Consider the following 22,330-nt stretch of genomic DNA (forward strand, 5'->3'; position numbering starts at 1 on the left):
TTAAGAAAAAGAAAGAAAGTCATACAGGGTTATAACAACACATGGGTGAGTAAACAATGACTGATATTTCATTTTTGGGTGAACTATCCCTTTAACAAAACATTTTTACAGTGCACATTCAAAAATCATACAGCATGAATACATAAAAAGGTTTAATGACAATAATTTTGAATGCACAAGAACTAATGATCTATTTGGCATTTTATAATATAATGTTTTAAGGCTATTAATGACAGTTATGAGTCTAATTTGGTTAATTTTGTGATTATTTAGAGAGGGAGGCTGTTTGTGGTCATAAATAACAATAAATTGCTTTGAGTAAATATCATGGAACGTTTCAGAAAATTTGAGGGGGATTAGCAGAACAAAATCAATTTATTTCTCATTTTAAAATAAGTAAAGGAAAAATATTCAGATGAGTTTAATTGTAAGTATAAGGCTGAAGCCACACCCTCACGAGCGGCAGCGTGTCCGATTTGTGTCCTTGGAAACTCCAAGTGCCTGGAGCGCCCGCTCGATTGGACAGGGTTCAGAGCGGATGCACAGCGCGCGTGAAAGAGTGATGGAGGCTGAGGTTCGAGATCACCATGAATGACAAATATCACAAGGCAGCTCGCGATGGCTACCTTGACCTGCTGAAAGAAGCGACGCAGAAGGACCTGAACGCTCCGGATGAGGATGGCATGACACCGACGCTATGGGCCGCGTACCACGGCAACCTGGACGCGCTGCGGCTGATCGCGGGGAGAGGGTAAGACCGAATGCCCCAAGAACACATTTCCACTATTTGTTCTTGGATTTAACATAAGCTTAAACCCGCATGTTTGTGTGTACGCATCGGATCTGAAGGCATTACGCAGTGAACCACCACTGCGCACCATTGTGCTCACCGTTATATCATCACATCATAAGACTGGTATAATAACAGCGATTGTTTTTTCACCTGATATTGTGCTGATGAGTTTAGAGTTTATGAAGTTAACTGAGTGTGGAACGTGCTGTTCTCAATTCACCCATGCATTTTACTTCCTTAAACCTTCTCTCATGATGTTTATGGTGGTTATGCAATAGGTTTCAAGTGTACAGAGGAGCATCATTCCATTAGTTATATTAACATGACACCATAAATAGTTATGGGAAGTTGACATTTCCCGTGGTGTGACATGCCATAAGCTATTTCAAAAAATATTTTAAACCGCAGTTTACTAACTTTTATCATCATTATGCACACAGTTGTATCACCTTGTATTAATTAAGAGAATACATGATGGAAGATTTGTTATTTTAAAAATTCAAATGTCACACCATTTAAAATTAACTAGCCAAAGCAAAAAGTAGTACTGATTGAAAGTAGTATTTTTTGCTTTTCGGAGTAGTTATATATTTTGTGTTTTTGTGTTCCTATAGCTCAAATGGTAGAGCACTGATTCCCAGCAAATGCATGGACTTACAAGTCAATATGCATAAAAGCATCTTCCAAATGCATACTTGAAAATATATTGTAAGTGACTGCTACTTCTCTGTAGCTGTTACTCATTTGCAATGTTATCGGAGTTGTTTTGCCATTGAGGATCAGTGTAGGGTAAATTATTCAAAATAAGTAATCCACAATAAATGACTAATTACTTATCTAAAAACGCAATCAGTTTACTGATTTCTTCATACAAAAAGTAATCACATTACTAATTATTTTACTTTTAAGTTACTTTCTAAAACACTTTTCTTAGAAATGTTTTTGGTTTCCTGCTCAAATTCATTGTCAGACACACTTCAGCTTCATAGAAACGCTAACAAACGTACATATGAATTCATATTTTAAATGTATAGTCCACATTACTTTAGCGCAAGTAATGTACTTAAACGCAATTACTTTAATTGAAAGTTGGTAACTGTAATCTGACTACAACAATTTAAAATGTAATGCATTACACTACATTTTTTGGACTAAAAGTAATTAGATTACAGTAACTAATTACTTCGTAATTGATACACCCAACACTGCTGAGGATGCATTAACAATTGCACATTATTCAATCTAAGGCAGGTACATTAATACTGATGATAGAAGGCTGATAACAGCGACACACAAAGGCTTTTATCAGAGCTGACCTGGTTTCAGACCTACAGGTCCTTTTATGAGAGCGCTTCATTGGCAAAAGTTCTACCACTGCTCAGAAGCCCTGAATGGGCAATCGGTCTGTTTGACATGCTGAAAGATGAAAGCCAGTGGCTATCGTGTGATACCCTGCACAAAAAGCAAAGCAAGCACTGCATTTCTACAGTTAGAGCCATCTTACGCTAATGTACACATAATTAATCCTCTAATTAGGGTGTTTCTCCTCCTTAGTGATTATGACAATGCATTGCATGACAATGATGGATGCCTATAGCATAATTTCCCACGATAATGTTTGCCGTTTGCACAAGAGGTTTTCAAGAGACTATTAATGCATTATACCACCTGAGAACAGTGTTAGACACATCATGAATCATGCTATTAGAAGAAGTTAAGAAACAGGGACAATGTAATGACGGTAAAAAATAGTAACAACAATAAAAATAGACATCTATGTGCGGTGAGGGCCATATAGCAGTCATTTGTTATGGGATGATAGTGTACACCAATCAGCCACAACATTAAAACCACCTGCCTAATATTGTGTAGGTCACCCTCGTGCCGCCAAAACAGCACCAACCCGCATCTCAGAATAGCATTCTGAGATGATATTCTTCTCACCACAGTTGTACAGAGCGGTTATCTGGGTTATCGTAGACTTTGTCAGATCGAACTAATCTGGCCGTTCTCTGTTGACCTCCCTTATCAACAAGGCGTTTCCATCCACAGAACTGCCACTCACTGGATGTTTTTTATTTTTGGCACCATTCTGAGTAAATTCTAGAGACTGTTGTGCATGAAAATCCCAGGAGATCAGCAGTTACAGAAATACTCAAATCAGCCCGTCTGGCACCAACAATCATGCCACGGTCCAAATCACTGAGATCACATTCCATTCTGATGGTTGATGTGAACATTAACTGAAGCTCCTGACCCATATTTGAATGATATTATGCACTGCACTGCTGCCACACGATTGGCTGATTAGATAATCGCATGGATGATTGATAGTGCCAGATGGGCTGGTTTAAGTATTTCTGTGACTGCTGATCTCCTGGGATTTTCATGCACAACAGTCTCTAGATTTGACTCTGAATGGTGTCAAAAACAAAAAACATCCAGTGAGCGGCAGTTCTGTGGATGTAAATGTCTTGTTGATGAGAGAGGTCAACAGAGAATGGCCAGACTGGTTTGAAATGACAGAGTCTACGGTAACTCAGATAACCGCTCTGTACAATTGTGGTGAGAAGAATAGCATCTCAGAATGCTATTTTGAGATGCGGGTTGGCGCAGTTTTGGCGGCACGAGGGTGACCTACACAATATTAGGCAGGTAGTTTTAATGTTGTGGCTGATCTGTGTTTGATATTATATAATACTCCTCTTTTAGTGATTTTATAATGTACTGACAGTCATGTATTAGTGGGGTAAAAATGACAGTTCATAACTTATGGACAGCAGTGGAACTCTCTGTACATATCTGACTGGGTTTTATAAGGGGCTTAAAGGATCTTTTAGTTTATAGGACAGTAAATACATGTGATGATGGTGTTAGCATGCCAAAAATCAAGGTCAGGGCGGTTACCGGGTCATAATCCAAATTCTGGCTTGACCCAGTAACGCACACAGCTCACTTTGCTAACTGTGAAAACCTTGCAGCTTTTCTCATTCATAATGCATTACTGCAAGGCTTCACCTGTCTCTCATCAAATATTGATTGGGCTCAGCAAACGCTAGCTGCATAAAACAGAAAGTTACAGCTCAGCCGTGGCAGAAATACTTCACGGTGTAAATTAAGGCTATGAATATAGCAATATAAAGAGATGTTTTTATTACGATATTGCTGCAGTACTTGAGGTCCTTCAAAAATCGATGTATGTATGCATTAATATATTTCCAACAGTTCAATCAATGGAAAAACAGGCTGTCTTAATAACCGCAGAATCTGACAGTAGCATTTCTGAGTTGCATCTAGGAGGTGCCATACTGGACAAAAGTAAAGTGAAGTTTCGGTCGCAACTGCATTGTTATCAATGATATTGTGATAATGCGTCATGACTCGTGATGTACTAAATAAAATCATGCTGTGTCTAAATGTGTATCGTATCCCAAAGTGGTTGGCAATACCCAGCCCCACACTGTAAAAATGTTTTGTCAGGTGCCCTTAAAAATGTGCTTCAAGTGGTAACATCTAAAAAAGTCAAATATAATTTTATTTGATTTGCTTGTTGCTGATTTGCTTGTTTCTTAGTCGGGCCTGTGGTTGCATTGTGAACGCAGGAATTTAGTGTGACATCACCAGTGCAACCCAATCATTCTTCCTAGTAAGGTGACACCCAAAGAGTTACCACTTATTCAAGCAGGTGGTCAAATTACAGATCCAGTCCTCTGGATGAGCATTAGCACAGATGACCCTGGATTACTGTTTTATATCGTCCTCGTTCCATGAAGAAAAACTTTAAATCGGCTTAGATTTGAGACTGTATGGGTTATAAAACAAACCTGTTTTTCCTGATGACATTTGTTGATTTGGTAATATGCATCACATTTTGTTTTTCGGTTTCACAGACCTATGCATCATTTAATGGCCTTCACGGATGACTAGCCAGTGCTGAAAACATAATCAAATAATTATGGGCTTCACAGTTTGGCTATTCTTTGGGTCTAAAACAAGTGATAATGACAGCTGCCTTATCCAGTTGCACCCAAAACGCAAGTGTGAATTATAGCCATGTTATTTATTATATATAGCAAGTATTATATTACCTGTAATATGTAACTTAAGTGGTCCCATTCTGAAGATATGGTAAGGTCATAGGTTCTTTGTTGATAGTTTCCCAGAGGTCATAGTTAGATGCCACACTTGATATGGATCTTTCTTGGCTCTACTTTCAGGGGGAACCCAGATAAGAGTGACATATGGGGGAACACGCCACTCCACCTGGCTGCCGCCAATGGCCATCTCAACTGCTTGTCATTTCTGGTGTCGTTTGGTGCCAACGTGTGGTGCCTGGACAACGACTACCACACGCCTCTGGACATGGCTGCCACCAAGAACCACATGGACTGTGTACGCTACCTGGACTCTATCGCTGCCAAACAGACTGCCCTCAATCCCAAGTTAGTGAGCAAGCTGAAGGACAGAGCATTTCGTGATGCCGAACGGCGCATCAAGGAATGCGTTAAATTGCAGCAAAAGCACCGGCGGCGCCTGGAGCGCAAATTCCAGAGAGAGTCAACTGAAGTCTCTGATGCCATGAGCTTCTCCAGCTACACCAGCAGCACCTTGAGTCGCAAGTTACACCACTTTAATACTACCACTAGTGTGCCATACTCCCAGGTTAGAATTTTCTTGAATCGCTCTCAAATTAAAAACAATTGGGGGTGAATTCATTAAACAGTTCCGGCACTTTGCACGTGACATCTAAGAGCAAAAACCTACATCTTATTCAATAACCACCTGCAATCTTGTTTACCCAGTTGCTAAATGTGCTGAAATAGTGCTGCGTCGTATTTAAATTAATTTATTGTCATTCTTTACAGCACAAACATGACTCCTTTCTTTGTAAATAAGGTTTTTTATAGATTGCACCTTATTCACAAGATGTAATTGATTGTCACTGTTGTTGCACATGAAAAGCAGGTGGTAAACAGAATTTTGTTGAAAGGAAATGTACATGCACATTTTCTATTGATCATGGCTGCAGAAATACAGTAAAATTATAGAGTAGAATGTTTTAACTGGGCATAGCTCTAGACACACAGTGTAGTCGAGCACACTTTCAACATTTAAAGAGCTGATTCAGGTGCCTGGATTGCAGTTATGGAGCAATGCTGTACAGTCCCAGTAAAGTATGCAAGATTTTTGTAGTTTTCTGCCTCCTTTACAACCCAGCACTTAAAACTGGCCTGCAAGATATTGAATTATGCGATACAAATTGCGTTCAGCACTCATTTTGTGGGCTTCCTTAACAGAACTTTTTAGTAAATCTGGTTCTAAACCAATGCAGCCAAAAAAATTGCATTTGCCCTTGTTGTTAAGAAACAAACCCTAGTTACTGAAGCTGAAGTCCTTTCAACATACTCAAATTTTACGATATTTACCCTCAGCACTTCTGCAACATTGCTGCTGCTTCATTGTGAGATGATGTTGTATTTGTTCCTCTAGGCTACTCTTCATGCCACAGCCAGGAGCAAAACTAAGATCCAGAAGAAGCTTGAGAAGAAGAAGCTAGGTGATGGGACCTTCAAAATCTACGAAGATGGCAGGAAGAGTGTCCGCTCTTTGTCTGGCCTACAACTGGGCAATGACGTCATGTTCTTGAAGCAGGGGACGTACGTCAATCCCAAGGACCGGTCCCGTCGCAACATACGTAACGTGTTCCCTAGTGACAGCGAGGACGCTATCTCATGTGCCATCAGTGAGCCCGACCTGCATGGACAAGACGCAGACTACTCAGAGATCAGCACCGACTCAGGCCACGACTCGCTCTTCAACCGCCCCGGCCTGGGCACCATGGTGTTCCGACGCAACTATGTGAGCGGCGGACTCTTCGGCATTGGCAGCAGAGATGAAGGTAGTCTTGCAGGCAGCGAACGGGTCAATAATGTGCGCCTGCAGAGCCAGATGCAACGCTCGCCCAGTCTGGACTACGACAGCATTGGAAGTGCCCGTAGCCTACAGGAGAGGAATGTGCAGGAGCTGCCATGGGAAGAGGTAGAGTTGGGGTTGGATGACGACGATGAGCCCGACACCAGTCCACTGGAAGTGTTTCTGGCCACACAAAGCATGAATGAGTTCATTCCTATCTTCAAAAAAGAGAAGATCGACCTTAAGGCCCTGTTGCTTTGCTCAGACAAAGACCTGAAGAGCATTCATATTCCACTGGGGCCTCGCAAGAAGATCATAGATGCCTGTCAACAACGATTGGAGACTATTCAAGACCCAGGCTCCATAGAGGACACCCAGTTGTGAAGTCTGTCTTTGGCCCCGTTTCCACCTGGTATTAAGATGTGTTTCGGGTGATCCGATCACATGTGGTCAGGTGAGACACATCACTGTTTACACCTGGTCACTTAAATGCATCTCCTTTGACCACTTATGTTTGGATTTGGAGGGGACGGTCTCTGTTTAATGATGACATACATCAATCAATATGTCAGTGTGTTACTGCATGGTATTAAAGCACAACAAAGTCAGAAAAGACAAAGAAAGCGCTAAAAAAACCCCAGATGCGGTTGAAATTTAATCAAAGCACAAACGCATCATGTCAAGCAGAATTATTGGTTATTTTAGTGGATTACCTGTATTAAAGGAGCTTCAAGTGTTCTTGCTTCTTTTCTGTATTCATATCAGACAGACAGAAGATCCATGAAGCTCTTGTTATTGTTTATGTATCCACTTTTTTAAATTTTCCGATCGGACGGTTATTTCCTTTTAAAGCCGCTCATAATCGGCAAAGTTTAAACTCTTGATTTAGCGCAACGACTGATTGACAAGTGAGGGGTGGTGCTTCACTGCTGCAAGAACGCATACAGGACGGATTAGCATTTACACCTCAAATGTTATGTGGACACATGCTTTTTTGACTACATTCGTATGTGGTTTCCTTGATCTGATCACAAAACGTTTTAGACCCTGTTTAGACCTGTATTTAGGGCTGACCACATGTGATGGGATCACCCAAAACGCATATTCATACCAGGTGGAAACGGGGTCTTTACATCAATGAATGGATAGTGTTCAAGATATTACAGTTTTAAAAAAAGTTTTACACAATTGTGTCACCAAAATATTTGCTGTGTTTTGCTGTAACAACATTGCACCATTGTAGCATTTTTCTTTGGAGATGGTAAGATAGTTTTTCAACATTTGGCCAATGTTTATAGTGGAAAAATGTCGAAAAAAACGTAAGGACAATATTACCCCTGTGACTGACACAAACAGCGGAATATGCGTGAAAATGGTAATTCAGTTTAAATGTAATGATTACCATGTGTCATGTGGCAAACACTGAGTGATAAAATGAGATCACACCTCATTACACACACTCTTAGTCCAGTAATAATTCTGCCCCTGTGGGGCATACATTTAAGTGCCTGTGCTTGTGCCTGCACATTTCTATACAAAATGTCATTTAAGACATAACTTATGTATATAATTAGAAAAAAATGTCAATACTTTGTTAGACTCACAAGGCTCAGGATATGCTACACAACACGATGGGTATTTTTATCCAGTGTAGCACTTGCTGTTCTTGTTTATACACAGGGAGACTTGGATAGATAATGTATGCTGCCAAAAAATAATTTTCTTAAACAATATTTTTGTCTTGTTTTCCATTAAACATATCTTATCCTTAAAACCCATCAAAACTACATGTAAGATATTACAACATATACAGTATATACCTTGAAGTAAGATAGATACTGTATAAATGTTTTATTACCCCATAGGCAATTAATAATTTCTTTTTTTAATATGTATTAAAAACAGGAAAAATAAACGTAATTCAAGATGTATTCTCTGAAAAAACAAAACACTCAATTTTGTTTCTTAATGAAATGTATGTTGTTTTAGGGATGTTAAGGTATTTTTACTGGAAAACGACAACAGTTCTGATTAAGAAAATGATTTTTTGCTGCATACACAATTGCAGCTTTGGCTAGTTGTTGGATAGCTGCAATTGTGACCTAAAACATTTTGTAATACATTTTGAAATGTAAATGGATTAAAGGAATCTGAATTCAATATTGCAAGTAGCAATGGAGTCTGTATATAGGATAATTGCATTTGTTTAAGCAGTCACATTATGTTGCACATTATGTTTACAGTGCATGTATCTTGCCATAACTCGTTTTGAGAAACATGAGTAAATGGATGAGATGTGTGACTCATGGGTGAGTTTAGCTGAAAGAGTGAGCTCTTTGTTGATCCTGGTGCTTTAACTTGCGGAGCTCATTACCGCCGAGTAATTTTGTTGAACACAACAGTAGTTTCTTGTTGAACTGAAGCATACTGTATTGTCAGTAAACAATATGGTTCATGCACAGGGCTGCAGTCAACAGGTGTTTTAGAGCCCATCTGTGCTTGAGTTTTTACAAATGTCTTCCTTCAATATTTATTACCCCAAACAACATTTACAGCCATGTTTTATATAACAGATACATTAACTTTATATATAATGAAATGTATGTAACTTATAAAAACAATAAATTCATTATGTTGCTGCTTCTGTCAATTTTTGTGTTTGTCATTTATTTGAAGAGATTTAATATGCTCATTTTACTTTATTGCTCTCACAGGGTTATTATAGTTTTCATTTTATTTTGAATTTCTATTTAATTTTTTATTTGTCCTTTCAATTTAGATGTGTTTTCAGTATTTTTCACTCTTTTTTACTCTATTACAGTTAGTTTCTGTGTTAAGTGTTTTCACGTTTCAGTTTAGTTTTTCAGTATATTTACTTTTTATATTAGTTTTAGTATTCCGTTTTTGTTGGGCAGCCAAATTATTGAATTAACTGATATTATTTAAATATGTTTAGCGTTGTTAAATTTCCCAGGGCTGCCTAGTGTTATTGCTATCTAGAGGCATTTTGTATTTTATTTAGTTACGGCTTTTCTAATTATGCTAGTTTTTAGTTTTTATCTCAGTTAACAAAATGTTTTTAATTAGTTTTTGTTTTTCATCTAGTGGACATTCCCAATGTTTTCATTTGACAAAAAATGAAAGAAGCAAACACAAACCTCTACCCAATTGCATCTAAAGTGACTTTAGACTGAGTATTCTTGCACAATCGACAATGTAGGTTATATCCGAGATTTTGAGATTTCAAAGAAAATGGTTCGACACTTGTTTTGGACAGTTACTTTTTTAAAAATATTATCTCTATCTACTTTTGCCTAGTACTACTGTATTTCATTGCCTTTCTTTGTACAAACTCATATACTGTAGGTCATATAGGTAGGGGTCAATTAACTTTTATTATAGGTGTGCTCATTTACAGGGCTGTTCTACGAGGTCACCTGGGGTGGTGGGGTTAAACATCAGAGCAATAGAAGTAAATCAAGATGTTATGAAGGACACCTGCAGTGTCCTATACGACAGGATAATATTACGCTAAATATCAAATCTGAAATCAGCAGACAAAGATCATATTAATCAGAATCAACCGGAAGATGCAGTGAAGTGCACAGCCTTTATTTGGTCATTTTGTGAGTGATCTTTGAATTCAAATGTGCAGATTTAAACACATCAGTGATTATCATGCTGTGCTAAAGGGTTTATTTCCCTGTCATCAAAAAGTCATGACACATTTAAATCTAATGGACTTTTACACTGGTTATTTTGTAATCACATCCACCATCAGATGAGGAGATATTACACCTATCATGCATTAAAGTCACTTTCATCATAAACAGGATTGACAAAATGCACTCCTGACTGGGTCAAGGTGATCGAGTTCATAGTCTCTTTCCCGTAAAGCCCTGGTTCTTCCGGCATCATAGTCAGCTTGTCAAACATGGGGTTGTCAAAGCTGTGGTCCATGGGGCCACCCAGTTCCCCAATATCAATATTGTTCTTCCACTTGCTGAGTGAGGGGATACTGGGCAATCAAGGTATCTTTATAATGCCACAGCGGTAGAGGACAAAAACGATTGCCAGTAAAGCCACCACAAGTAGCATGCCCAAAACTGCACTGGCCACTACCCCTGCACTGTTCCCGGCTACCTCACTACTACTTGCTCCTGAAGATGACTGGTGCTCTGCGCTGTTGATACCGAGGTTCGAGCCATGGTTGTGCACATCCTTCGCTATGTCTCGAGCAAGAGCTTCTGCCAGTTTCCCAGCTTCCTGACCCCTTTTCTGGTATAGGAGCAAGACCTGAATCTCTTGAGTGGCCCCAACAGGAATCAATCCCTATAGTCTCTGCTCTTTGGACACTTTTGACATGGCCAGCTATACAGCTGTACAGATTCCTACTTATGCAGGCTGAGAAAGAGGTGCTGAAGCCATTGTACCACTGGGTGAAGCAGTTTCTTGCAATCCAATGACTCACATTTGACATTTGCAAAGATCTTGTCCAGATTTCTGGAGTTATTGCAGATGCATCCAGTGACATCAACGCAACCTTGTCCGACAATGCTAAGCGATGAGGAACCATGGAACTGCAGCTTGCTGGAGGGGGATGACAAGTACTGAGAGAACTCAGAATTGCTGATGAACTTATTTCCGAGTACAGACACACTCTTCACAGAGCAAACATCAATCAAAGAGACATCCACACGAATGAGGTGGCCTCCCGAAATACAACGTCGTCAAACTGGCACGGGACAATCTCCTCATGGACCGAAAACTGATATGTACCTCGGTGCAGGTCATCTAAAGTGGAGGCAGCCACCCATATCGATGGGTCAAACCATTTGAGAGTTTCACAGTCTTTAAACTCTGCTGTAACACCAGATCCACAACCAGGTTCTCCACCCTCTCAAACAGAAAATCCAGCTCCGGACACCAGAATCAGTTCTCCGTCCACTGGCAAGCTAATTCCATTGATAGTGTGAGCTCTTTCTACATACACTGAAACTTTCCTTTGAGCTAAAAACACCACTTGGTCACTGCCACATGGTATGGAGCCTTTATCCAGGTGGTTGCATTTTCAAAATTGGTGTCTGGAATCCATTGCTTGTAGAGCGCATTAGCAAAGGGTAAAATACAAAGGACAGGCAGGATGTTGTGTCGAAGAGACATCATGAAGCTTTGAGGAATGGGAAGGAAGACAGAGAGATTGACCTTTGGTCTGTCACTACTGTCACATGAGTGGCCAAGCTATAACTTAGTTGAAAATTCACAAAAGCAATTCTGTGAGTAAAACATCTACTACAATGACAATAAAAACATTCAGTAGGACAACTGTAAAAGATTTAATAGGTCAATCGTTGACCCTATGTACGGCTGTTTTTGGTTTCACCAAAGGCTAAAAACTGCATTCCACTACATTCCTTACTATTTTATTATTTTCTTATTATTAATTTTAATATAAGATGGAAACATCTGAACAAAAAAGGTGTGGGGTTATTAAATACTACGAGAGTGGTCGCTTCAAGATCTCAGGGTGACAGATAATAGGACCTCAGGATGGTGGTTATTAAAGGCCATGGGGGTGGCCACTTCAATATCATGTGTGATCGACCTTAAGACCCCTGGTGTCAGAATGGACCAGTCACAGTCCATTTGCCTTGACTGGAAAATAATTTTAATAACCATTTTAAATGAAAAATGAGGCATATTGCATTTTTTTAATCCATATTATTCTTTTGAATTAATATACTTAAAATGTTATACTCTTAGATTGCAAATGTTTCCAATAAAAAAAAAGAACACTCATTAATGGAGGAATCGGCTTATGAGCCGTCATGCGCCCCCTGGAGGAAGACATTTGTTTTGAGGACATCCACGTACACGTCAGCAGGAAATGTGACTACCCGCACCACAAAGATCAGACAAGTGAGTTTACACTATTTTCTATAAAGAAATCTTATAGATATCTTATAATCATATTGATGTTGTTTTGTGTGTGTATTTTTGTAGTATGTTAATGTAAAGTGCAGCTTTCTACATTGTTTGTGGAAGAAGGAATAATAACTAAACAAAAAGCTTTTGGATTATTTGAAGTTACAGTGTAAAATAGTCATGATGTTTGTTTTGAAGGATTCTCAGGGTGAAGTGCCATTATTCCATGAGGATGAAAGTGCATCCGGTAAATCAAATATCAAGTAAGTTTGGGGATTTTGGAAAACTCACACCGAAGAAAGTGTTTGATGCCAGACAGCAGAAAGACATTGGAAATGTTATGTAATTTGCTGTAATTTGCTTTTTTTGAGTCCTAGGTCTTGTATTTGACTGTCTGAATGCATGTGTTTCTTGTTTTACAATTAATCTTGCAATCATCTTAAATTAATCAAGTACATTTTTATTTGTATTTTTTACAGACACCCTCTCGCCTGCTTTTTTCATCTCTTCTTTCGCACAAGTGGCATCATGATTTATCTCTTCTGTGAGTTACTAAGCCGAAGTTTCATCGCCAACATGGTCACTATCATTTTACTTTTGTCATGTGACTTCTGGACGGTAAAGGTAAAAATGTACTCACCTTCATGACGTTTCAAACCGTATGCTGTTATATTTTCTGTGGAACACAAATGGAGAAATTCTGAAGAATCTTTAGGCAGGTCTTGCCATTCAATGACAGTTCAAAGTGACAATGTATGTCATCCTCCACAAAGTCTTGTAAAAGCTGTGTGTGAGGATGAGTCACTTTTCTTCAGGGTGTTGACGAGGGACACCTCAGGTTTGACGTTAATTGTGTTAATACCTAACACTGTATTCGATTTGAAAGCTATGGCAGAAGGAAATATTTTCCATCTGTTTCTCACACAAAGCTATTGTGTGACTTCAGAAGACTTGCAATATAGCATTCAAGTCATATGGACCATTTTTATGATACTGTACTTTTATGGTGGTTGACATATGTGTTCACTATGAATTGTTGTTGTATACTAAAGATCTGCGTAAAGATTCTTTAAAAATATTTTGTGTTACATGGCAAAAAATAACGGCGTGACATTTTTATTTATTTTTTACTGTAAAAAAGATTTTGTGTGAAAATGAAATAGTCAAACTCCATCAACCTATAATGTAAAGTTATATTCTCCTGCGGTTTTATATTAGAATGTGACAGGGCGGCTGCTGGTTGGTTTGAGATGGTGGAATCAGGTAAATGAAGATGGACGCAGTCACTGGATGTTTGAATCCAGAACGGTGAGGCAACAACTTTACAATACTGCAAGAAATGAACATGTTTGCCACTTTGGAAGGGGACCATGCTATAAAATTAATGTTTATGCATGAAAGTAACATTACGTAACTTTTATCACAACTCGTTTAAAGTTTAATGGTCATGTTTATTCACTGGCTGCAAAAACATGCATTCAGTTGTGTAATTATTTTACACGGATGTTTGCTCTTTTGAGTCAGAGGGTTTTATGTTAATGTTTAAATGTTAAAGGAATAGTTTTCCCAATAATTATGCCATGTCAGTATTTACTTACCCTAATGTTGGTTCAAAAGAATTGTTACACAGCCCTTTGCATACACAGTAACATCTGTTCTTTGTGAACATGTCTGTAAAGCACTAAAAAGGACCAAAAAAAAACTACCATAAAAGCACCATAACACATATCCCAAAAGTAATCCATGTGACTTGTACTCTATATACGTACGACTGTATGATCTGAAGTTATTCGATAGATTGGTGTGAGAAACAGACCAAAATGTAAACATATCATCCACTGAAAATAACATATTGAAAGAGGGATATATTGAGGGGAATAACGACTTAAATTTAGGACTGTTCCTCACACAAAGCTATCATATGACTTCAGAAGACTTGGAACGTAGCACACAAGTTGTGTGCTTTTATGATACGTTTGCTTTACTTTTGTTTTTTGCCTTTTTGGAGCTTTGACCACAGACATGGTCACTATGAACTATCGTTGAATGGCATGAGCTGCGTGAAGATTCTTCAAAATTTCGGTAACACTTTACAATAAGATTTTATTTGTTAACATTACTTAACATGAACTTACAATGAACAATACTTTTAATGCATTTATTAATTTTGGTTAATGTTAATTTCAACAAATGGTAATACATTTTTAAAATCAAAATTTGTATTTGTTAACAGTAGTTAGCGCACTATGAACAAACATGAACTAACAATGAACAATAGTATTTTTATTAAATAGCAATAACAAAGATTAATAAATGCTGTAAAAATAGATATTGTTCATTGTTAGTTCACGATACCTAATGTTAATGAATGGAACCTTATTGTAAACTGTTACCAAAACGTCTCTATTTTTGTTCCACTGACAAAATAAAAGGTTACAGTTTTGTAACGACATGAGGGTGAATACATAATTACCAAATTTCTGTTTTGGGCAAACTGTTCCTTTAATGCTCTTTTGATATATTTCCCCTCAGGAAAGCAGTAAAAACATTGTCTCAAACTCGGAGTCACAGATTTTTTGGTTTGGTCTGGTAGTGTGTCCGGTGTTTTGGGTTTTCTTCATGTTTAGCACTCTTTTGGCCCTCAACATAAAGTGGTTGGTGAGTGTTGGAATGCTCTTGAGTCAGTTTGCTGTATAAAATTACTGAACGGTTATGTAAGTGACATGTAACCGTCCAGTAATGTGTGCAGGCGGTTGTCATCATGGGAGTTGTCCTGCAATGGGCTAACCTGTATGGGTATGTGCGATGCAAAGTCGGTGGTGGAACCAAACTGAAACATGTGGCGACTAACTACTTTGGTCTTCAGCTCTTCAAAAGGGTAACATTTATATTGAGTTCAACACGCCCCAGCTTGCCTCCGTAATAAGCTAAACTACTGTATATTAACTGTTCTTTTTTCTCTTACAGGTACTAAAAAAACCAGAAGGAACCTAATTTGACTCTGCCTATGTCTAATTTATTGGCAAAGAAGCCTTTTCCTTTTCCCCTTTTTCTAATGATTATTTTTGATCATTTTTTTATTATAATTATTCTTTGTTCTTTCTTTTCCATTGACAAGCTTTTCTGTTTTTCTAGACTGGTAAACTTTTTGTTCCCTTAATATTCCTTTCTGTCAACATTTGTGTAACATTTTTATAGAAAAGATAAAAAACTGTTAAAAATTAAGATTAAAAATGCATTCAAAATCTTGTAGTCTGTACTGTGAAAAAACAGTGCACACACAGTATGTGCGTTCCTTCTGTTGGTCAACAGATGTCTCAGTTGTTCTACTCAGAAAGTAATGTGCCACTCTCGAAAATCTGCAGTGATGAATAAATGTAAAACATTTTCCATTCAAAATCAAATGCAAAAATGAGTCACCATTAGTATTAGACTGTATGAGTCAAATGTATTTGTTATTAATATCACAACGACCTCACCAATAAGATACTTTTTGACAACTAGACATTAGTTAACATTTGAAACCAGAAATGATATGTCAGCATATCAGTATTTAGAGTATATCAAGTACTATAGCACTGCTTAATAATATTATTGTTCAGCTACAAAATAGAAAGACTGACACATCCAGATAAGTACAGTATGCTGATAACAGTTAAACATTTCAATTAGTCAGGGGAAAGTGTTAAAACCATTTAATATCCCTGTTAGAAGTTTAAGGATGCCAAATCTGAAATAGGAGAGAAATCAGAATTGTTTGTCATCTGCTGAATTTTGCTCTCATAAAGTTATCGTCACGTTTGAGCTTATCTGACTTATCTGAATTTGCCCATATCTGAATTTTATACTTCACCGTTACAACAATGGCACGGGCCGCACAGTAGCTTGCCAGATTTGTGACGTACATGCCAGTATTGTACTTGTTTTGTAGTCCATATCTGGAGTTTGACCAAATCAATAATGACATCCGCCCACAATAAAATATGACTTTCCACATGACAACTTTTGTTAGATTGGTGCAATATAACACTAGGTCAAAGTAAACTTTTAAGCATGCATGGGTTTTATAAATCTAGAGAAAAGGCAAACATCAGGCGACATCATGTGCAGCCAGTTAAAGTGCCTTTAAAGTAGGTAATAGTAAAATACAGCTAATTCAAAAGTGTAGTGCCTGACAAACAACCAGGGAAGTTCTGTTTTAAGTACAATAATAATTGTGAGACGGAACTTCTCAGCGAGTGCTAATTACTACTGTGTTGACTCATTTGTATGTACTGTAGTTTTCCAAATCAGTCAGTAACACAGCTTTCACTTTCTTTGGTCTATGTTTAAGTGGAGGGGAAAAAGCAACAAATAATTGAAATGTCAACAGAACGCAATAAGAATTGTGTTGAAGGACAGTTTTGTCTTCATACACCTAAAGCATATGCTTTCATTCTGAAACCACTTTGAAGTCTGTTCAGCAGGAAACTAATCATAATATATTTACATTTATATTGACAAACAGTTTTTTTTAAAGTTGTGAAGTTTAAAATAAGCTTAAAATATTGATGTTGTATTTACATTTACAATTTTAATTCAGATTCATGAACAGATTTACTCGGGCTCGGCCTGTTATGGACTCGGCCGCTTTTGGACTCAGACTCAACTCGGACTCGATTGTTTAAAGACTTGGACTTGTGACAGGTAGGTGTCAGGTTAAGGCTCTCCCCATTAATTTGTTTGGTATCTGCAAACTTTGAGTTACTGTCATAACACGCTATTGGACCTTTACACTATCTCCTATGATAGAACCATAGACAAACATACGTAGATGCCTCATTCGGGTGGTTCAGAAACGTCAACCACGGCACCATCTTGGAACGGTTAACGAGGAGAGCTGTTGAATGTAAGTGAATGGAGAAGAAGCCTCAGACCGCTGCATAAACTGCTTTTGTGTGGAAACAGTTCATCATGTATTGAATTGATTGACTGGGTGCGAATTTTCAGTGTGTTTGCCATGATATATTTATTTGTAGAGGGCTTTATTTTCAGTTTGCTATGGCAGATTTTTTTATATCATCTAAAATATTGCCCAATGTTTATGGAAAATCAGATAATCTGAAAGTTGGCTGGAAAAGACAGACTTTTGTATCTGTCAATTTTCATTCATGTGTTGACAGACAGCTCTGACATATCCAATATGGCGGACGCACCGACATATCGTGGTCCTTAGAAACAGCTGCTAATAAGGTATCTATGTATTGATATCTATGGATAGAACAGCAGAAGTTGTTTTAACATAATCTCTGCAAGAACCCATTTGAAGTCCCAGAAGTCATAGCAGCACTACGGTGGCTGACGAAGGACATTTATCGTTGTGTTTTCCCTCAAGAGTATCCCGCTGTAAGCTCACAAAATTCTGACAGCTCATGAAAGTCATCGCACTCCGTCAACATTTGTTTTGCTGTAATAAAGACCAGGAGGAAACGAGTGTTAAAAGACTTTATTCTTTTAACGTGTCACTAGTCCACCACTAGACACCAGTAGCTCTCTCACTGACTTCAAATGTGCTGTGACGGATAATTGCACATCAGGAAGTTCACAGCACATCTAAAAGTTCGTGATAGAAGCGTTCTTTGTTCTTCTGTTTGTTCTTCCAAGTTAGCTTGGCAAGACTGGTCTTCAAAAGAACGCAAGTTCGTTCCCTGCATTCTTAGCATTGAGAAACACCCTTAGAATGTTCACTTGGATGCTTCCAGTCCAGACAGCCTCAAGCCGTCACGTCAGCAGGTACGTGCAGTGCAGACAGGTGTCAACATTGTCTGTCCTAGGACTTTTTGTTGAAAACACATTGGTCTCCAGGGTTTTTTCTACCTGACCCTCACTACTTTTTCTAAAATTAAAACACATAGAAGACAACAGCATCTTAATCCGTGGAAATGTTCAACCTTATCTTTGGAAATCAATAGACATGAGTTGTATTTACTGACATGCTGGAACACTGCCCCAAGCTTTCCAGAATTCTTGAGATCTCTGTTTCACTGCTGCAGAACCCTTATTGGCCCTGCATCCTGTCAGGGTCATTTGACCACATCAAACACAGATATGATGATGGACATTCAAAATAAATCTGAGTGGACATTAGACACAAAGACATCAACCAGGCAATAACATGGCTATTTCAAACACGTACACTACCAGTCAAAACATTTGGACACACTTGACTGAATTCATGTTTCTCATGATCTTAAAAACCTTTCAAACTAAAGGTTTGTGCTTAAATGCTTGAAATAAATTTATAGACAAAAAGAAATAGAATGTACATTTGAATTTCTTTACAAACCATTATTATTTAAAATGGATCAGTCAACAGGTGTACAGCATACATGGGAACACCTACAATACTGTTTAATAAGCATCTCAGGATACACCTCATGAAGTTGTTCAATGCATAATGAATTTTTTTCAAAATGTGGAACATTTTAATATTGTGTACAATAATAAAGAATGAGTAGGTGTGTCAAGCAGTGACAGAGTTGACCACTAAACACAACGAAGCAAGATTTAACAGGTGTGGGTTACGGAAAACCAGAATTACACATCACCACACCCAACATCAAAAAAGCTCTAAGAAATTATGTGACATCAAGAGAGATGTTTTGATTAGTACACACCATCACACAACATCAAATTAAAATTAAGTATTCTGTTATGTCATAAGCATTTGAAGCTGGCTACTGGACAACAACTGCTATCATGGTATCAACTCAATTGTCTAATTGGACTACAATTGCACTTTAATCAACTTATGAACCACTGTAGCACAACAGCACAATTGGCTTTTATCTATTATCACTGATATATATATCTGTCATATCTAAATAAAACTATATCCATATAGTGAGGAGCTATATATGTATCTTTAGAGATAAATCGATCTTAAATGAAGGCATAGTAACTGCCTGAGAGTAATTAAGAAATAACAGTTTTTTGGCACCCTAAACCAGGACCATCCAACCAGAGTTCTGAAAATCTACAGTAGACCCCATATTGGTTTTCTTGAGGTACAACAGGCTTAAAATGTTTGATGCTAGATCAAAGATGGCTATTAAGTTGAATTTTTACACAGCTAAGGATGAAGTTGAGGTTAAAGTCTTCTTGTCATGTCGGCGGCCAAGGGGTATTCGGTGATCCCCCAGGTGGATAAGGCGCTCGCGGTGCACTTGAGCCCGAAGCTCCCGTCCAGGGCCTGTAGGTTTACGTCGTCTCTGACGGCTAAGGCCTATGGTGCCGCTGGACAAGCCATCTCTGCCCTGCACGCCATGGCTCTCCTGCAGGTACACCAAGCCAAGGGGCTAAAAGAGCTGCACGAGGGTAGTTCTGACCTGGGATTGATACAGGAACTGTGCTCAGCGACCAACCTCACTCTCTGGGTGACGAAGATCATGGTGCAGTCTCTCGGGCAGGCGATGTCCACCCTGGTGGTCCAGGAATGCCACCTTTGGCTCAACCTGGTCAACATGAGAGAGGCTGACAAGGCACGGTTCCTTGATGCCCCCATCTCCCAGGTTGGCCTGTGTGGCGACACCGTCGAGGACTTTGCCCAGCAGTTCTCGGTGGTGAAGCAGCAGACGGAGGCCATTCAACACATCCTGCCCAAGGCTCAAGACCCCACACCCTGTCTGCTCGTCGCCAAGGTCGTCCTCCTGCAGCAACAGCACCGGCTCTGCCGCAGCCCGCCCCCGCGGCCTGTCCACCGCAGGAAGCAGACGCCACCCGTCTCACGGCCGGCTGCCAAGAACCCTAGGAAGGCTTTGAAGCACCCCTGAGAAGGGCGACACAGGGACAAGGAGACCCGCTTCTACGGAGCTGGTAAACAGACCACTCCGTCCCCTGGTGGAGGGCCGGGAGGAGAATATTTTGTTTCATCTTTCGCCGCATGCCCAAGAGGCTGCGATACCCAAAACTTCAACAAAAGAGTGGTTTCCTTGTTCTCTGGGTCACATGTAAGGTGCGCATGGCCGTTGTCACGACCACCATCCACCGTCCCATTTTGGCAGGTTTGGCATTCCAGCGGCGGACCACCCGCCCCTGCGTGCCCAACTGTGGCACAAACATGCCCACACCGGGTTGGTTCCGATGGACTGCGGGGACAATGTTCCTCCTCCCCCCTCCTCGACCAATCTTATGATGGGCGTCAGGAGCCAGGTAAGTGCTTCGATGTCTCTGGACTCAGCATGGCCATGGGGTTCGAGCCCCCTCGACGTGGCACCTCAGGCTCCACCCACTGGTACGTCCGACGTGATTATCCCCTTGGTCCCCCTCACCCGGAGTTTGGACGCGTGGCTCGTGCTTTCCAACCAGTCGCGATGGCTGACCCGGACCGTCTGACTTGGCTACATGATTCAGTTCACCAGGCACCCGCCCAGGTTCAGCGGTGTCCGCTTCACCTCGGTGAAGGGCGAGAAAGCCGCTACCTTGCATGCGGAGATCGCTACCCTTCTACGGAAGGGTACGATGGAGCCTGTCCCTCCAGCTGAGATGAAGAAGGGGTTTTACAGCCCCTACTTCATCGTACCGAAGAAAGGCAGTGGGTTGCTGCCAATCTTGGACCTACGAGTACTGAACTGGGCCTTGCACAGACAACCGTTCAAGATGCTGATGCAAAAACGTATTTTAGCGAGCGTAACACACGTAACACAGCTAGTTGTGGCGTTTTGTATAGGGACCCCTAGTGTCACTACATCGACAAAACGTTGAGTGAGTAACAGATAGGGAACGTCCTGGTTACTTTCGTAACCTCCGTTCCCTGATGGAGTTAACGAGAAGTTGTGTCCCTCTTGCCACAACACTGAACTACCCGTTGAAATGGCTGGGACCTTGTCTCGGCTCCTCAGCACAAAACCTGAATGAGTGGTTGCATACCATCTCCTTTTATACCCATATGGCCGGGGAAGTGGCATGCAAATTCCACTCGCCAATTTCCACTGGCCTTTTTTCAAAAAGCAGAGGTGTTTGGGGCTCCCAAGAGTGACCCCTAGTGTCACTACATCAACACAATGTCTCGTTCCCTCCATCAGGGAACGGAGGTTATGAAAGTAACCAGGACGATTTTATGTGTGTAAAAGTAACCTACTCAACAAAAGGAACCTGCAAACACACAAAAACTGTACTTAAGAACTCTTCAAAGCCAATCTGCACATCTATTTTACATCTATTTATGTACAGCCCCGGTTTTCTCAGTAAGTGGTTTTTTTAGTGCTAGCATGAAGAAATATTGAAGACGGTATGTTTTATGTTGATGACACATTGGTTCACTTGAATTCTCAGAGGTGTGGATGGGTGACCCTTATCAATGTCAACAACAACCTTCCAGACCATACCTTCACACTTTAATGAAAAATGTCTTAAAATCATTGCATTCGAAAACAAAATATTAAAGCAGTTGTCAAATTCAATCAAATCAAATGCGGGTGTTTTTAAAGTCATTCAGCACAAACACATAAATCTAACAAAATACATTTCTTAGGTTTCAAATGATAAAACAAAAGTTACATTGTTTAAAATCAAGACAAAAAAATATTGTGTCATATTCCTGTGTGAAATTGAGGGAAAATGACTTCGTACATCCACTAAACATTACTTTGACACCAAATCATTGCTTAGAAGTCATCAACTTTTATTTCAAAATGAAAAGTGACATTAGTTTTGAGAAAA

General features: G+C 39.5%; 4 protein-coding genes and 1 long non-coding RNA gene across 6 annotated transcripts in view; 3 read left to right on the top strand and 2 right to left on the bottom strand.

Moving 5' to 3' along the window:
• Positions 1-22,330, bottom strand: part of otop2 (otopetrin 2) — a 28,268-nt gene that overhangs the window by 5,646 nt on the left and 292 nt on the right. The window contains exon 1 of one of the 2 annotated variants that reach the window (XM_051717420.1): positions 13,272-13,840. The exons of the other annotated variant lie outside the window; for it this stretch is intronic. The gene's annotated coding sequence lies outside the window, so the exon portion shown is untranslated. Of the gene's footprint in view, positions 1-13,271; positions 13,841-22,330 lie in introns of those variants that run through there. 2 annotated transcript variants of the gene reach the window in all.
• Positions 498-9,349, top strand: ush1ga (Usher syndrome 1Ga (autosomal recessive)). The gene is made up of 3 exons (XM_051717438.1): positions 498-751; positions 5,011-5,455; positions 6,284-9,349. The coding sequence occupies exons 1-3, from the start codon at positions 588-590 to the stop codon at positions 7,088-7,090; spliced, it is 1,416 nt and encodes a 471-aa protein (XP_051573398.1). The 5' UTR covers positions 498-587; the 3' UTR covers positions 7,091-9,349.
• amn (amnion associated transmembrane protein) lies at positions 10,093-11,869 on the bottom strand. The gene is given in 4 exon segments (XM_051717440.1): positions 10,093-11,077; positions 11,080-11,405; positions 11,408-11,761; positions 11,764-11,869. Coding segments are annotated over 4 exon segments (1,356 nt in total). The 3' UTR covers positions 10,093-10,507.
• zgc:112148 (uncharacterized protein LOC550424 homolog) lies at positions 12,575-16,645 on the top strand. The gene is made up of 7 exons (XM_051717489.1): positions 12,575-12,625; positions 12,830-12,894; positions 13,111-13,255; positions 13,850-13,939; positions 15,164-15,289; positions 15,381-15,509; positions 15,599-16,645. Exons 3-7 carry the CDS (start codon positions 13,160-13,162, stop codon positions 15,623-15,625), a joined length of 468 nt encoding a protein of 155 aa, XP_051573449.1. The 5' UTR covers positions 12,575-12,625; positions 12,830-12,894; positions 13,111-13,159; the 3' UTR covers positions 15,626-16,645.
• LOC127452194 (uncharacterized) lies at positions 16,946-18,793 on the top strand. The gene is made up of 3 exons (XR_007899214.1): positions 16,946-17,317; positions 17,423-17,519; positions 17,794-18,793. It is a non-coding gene; the product is annotated as an uncharacterized LOC127452194 (long non-coding RNA).

The sequence above is a fragment of the Myxocyprinus asiaticus genome, chromosome 14 (genome assembly GCF_019703515.2).
Source record: "Myxocyprinus asiaticus isolate MX2 ecotype Aquarium Trade chromosome 14, UBuf_Myxa_2, whole genome shotgun sequence".
In the NCBI taxonomy this organism is placed as follows: Eukaryota; Metazoa; Chordata; class Actinopteri; order Cypriniformes; family Catostomidae; genus Myxocyprinus; species Myxocyprinus asiaticus.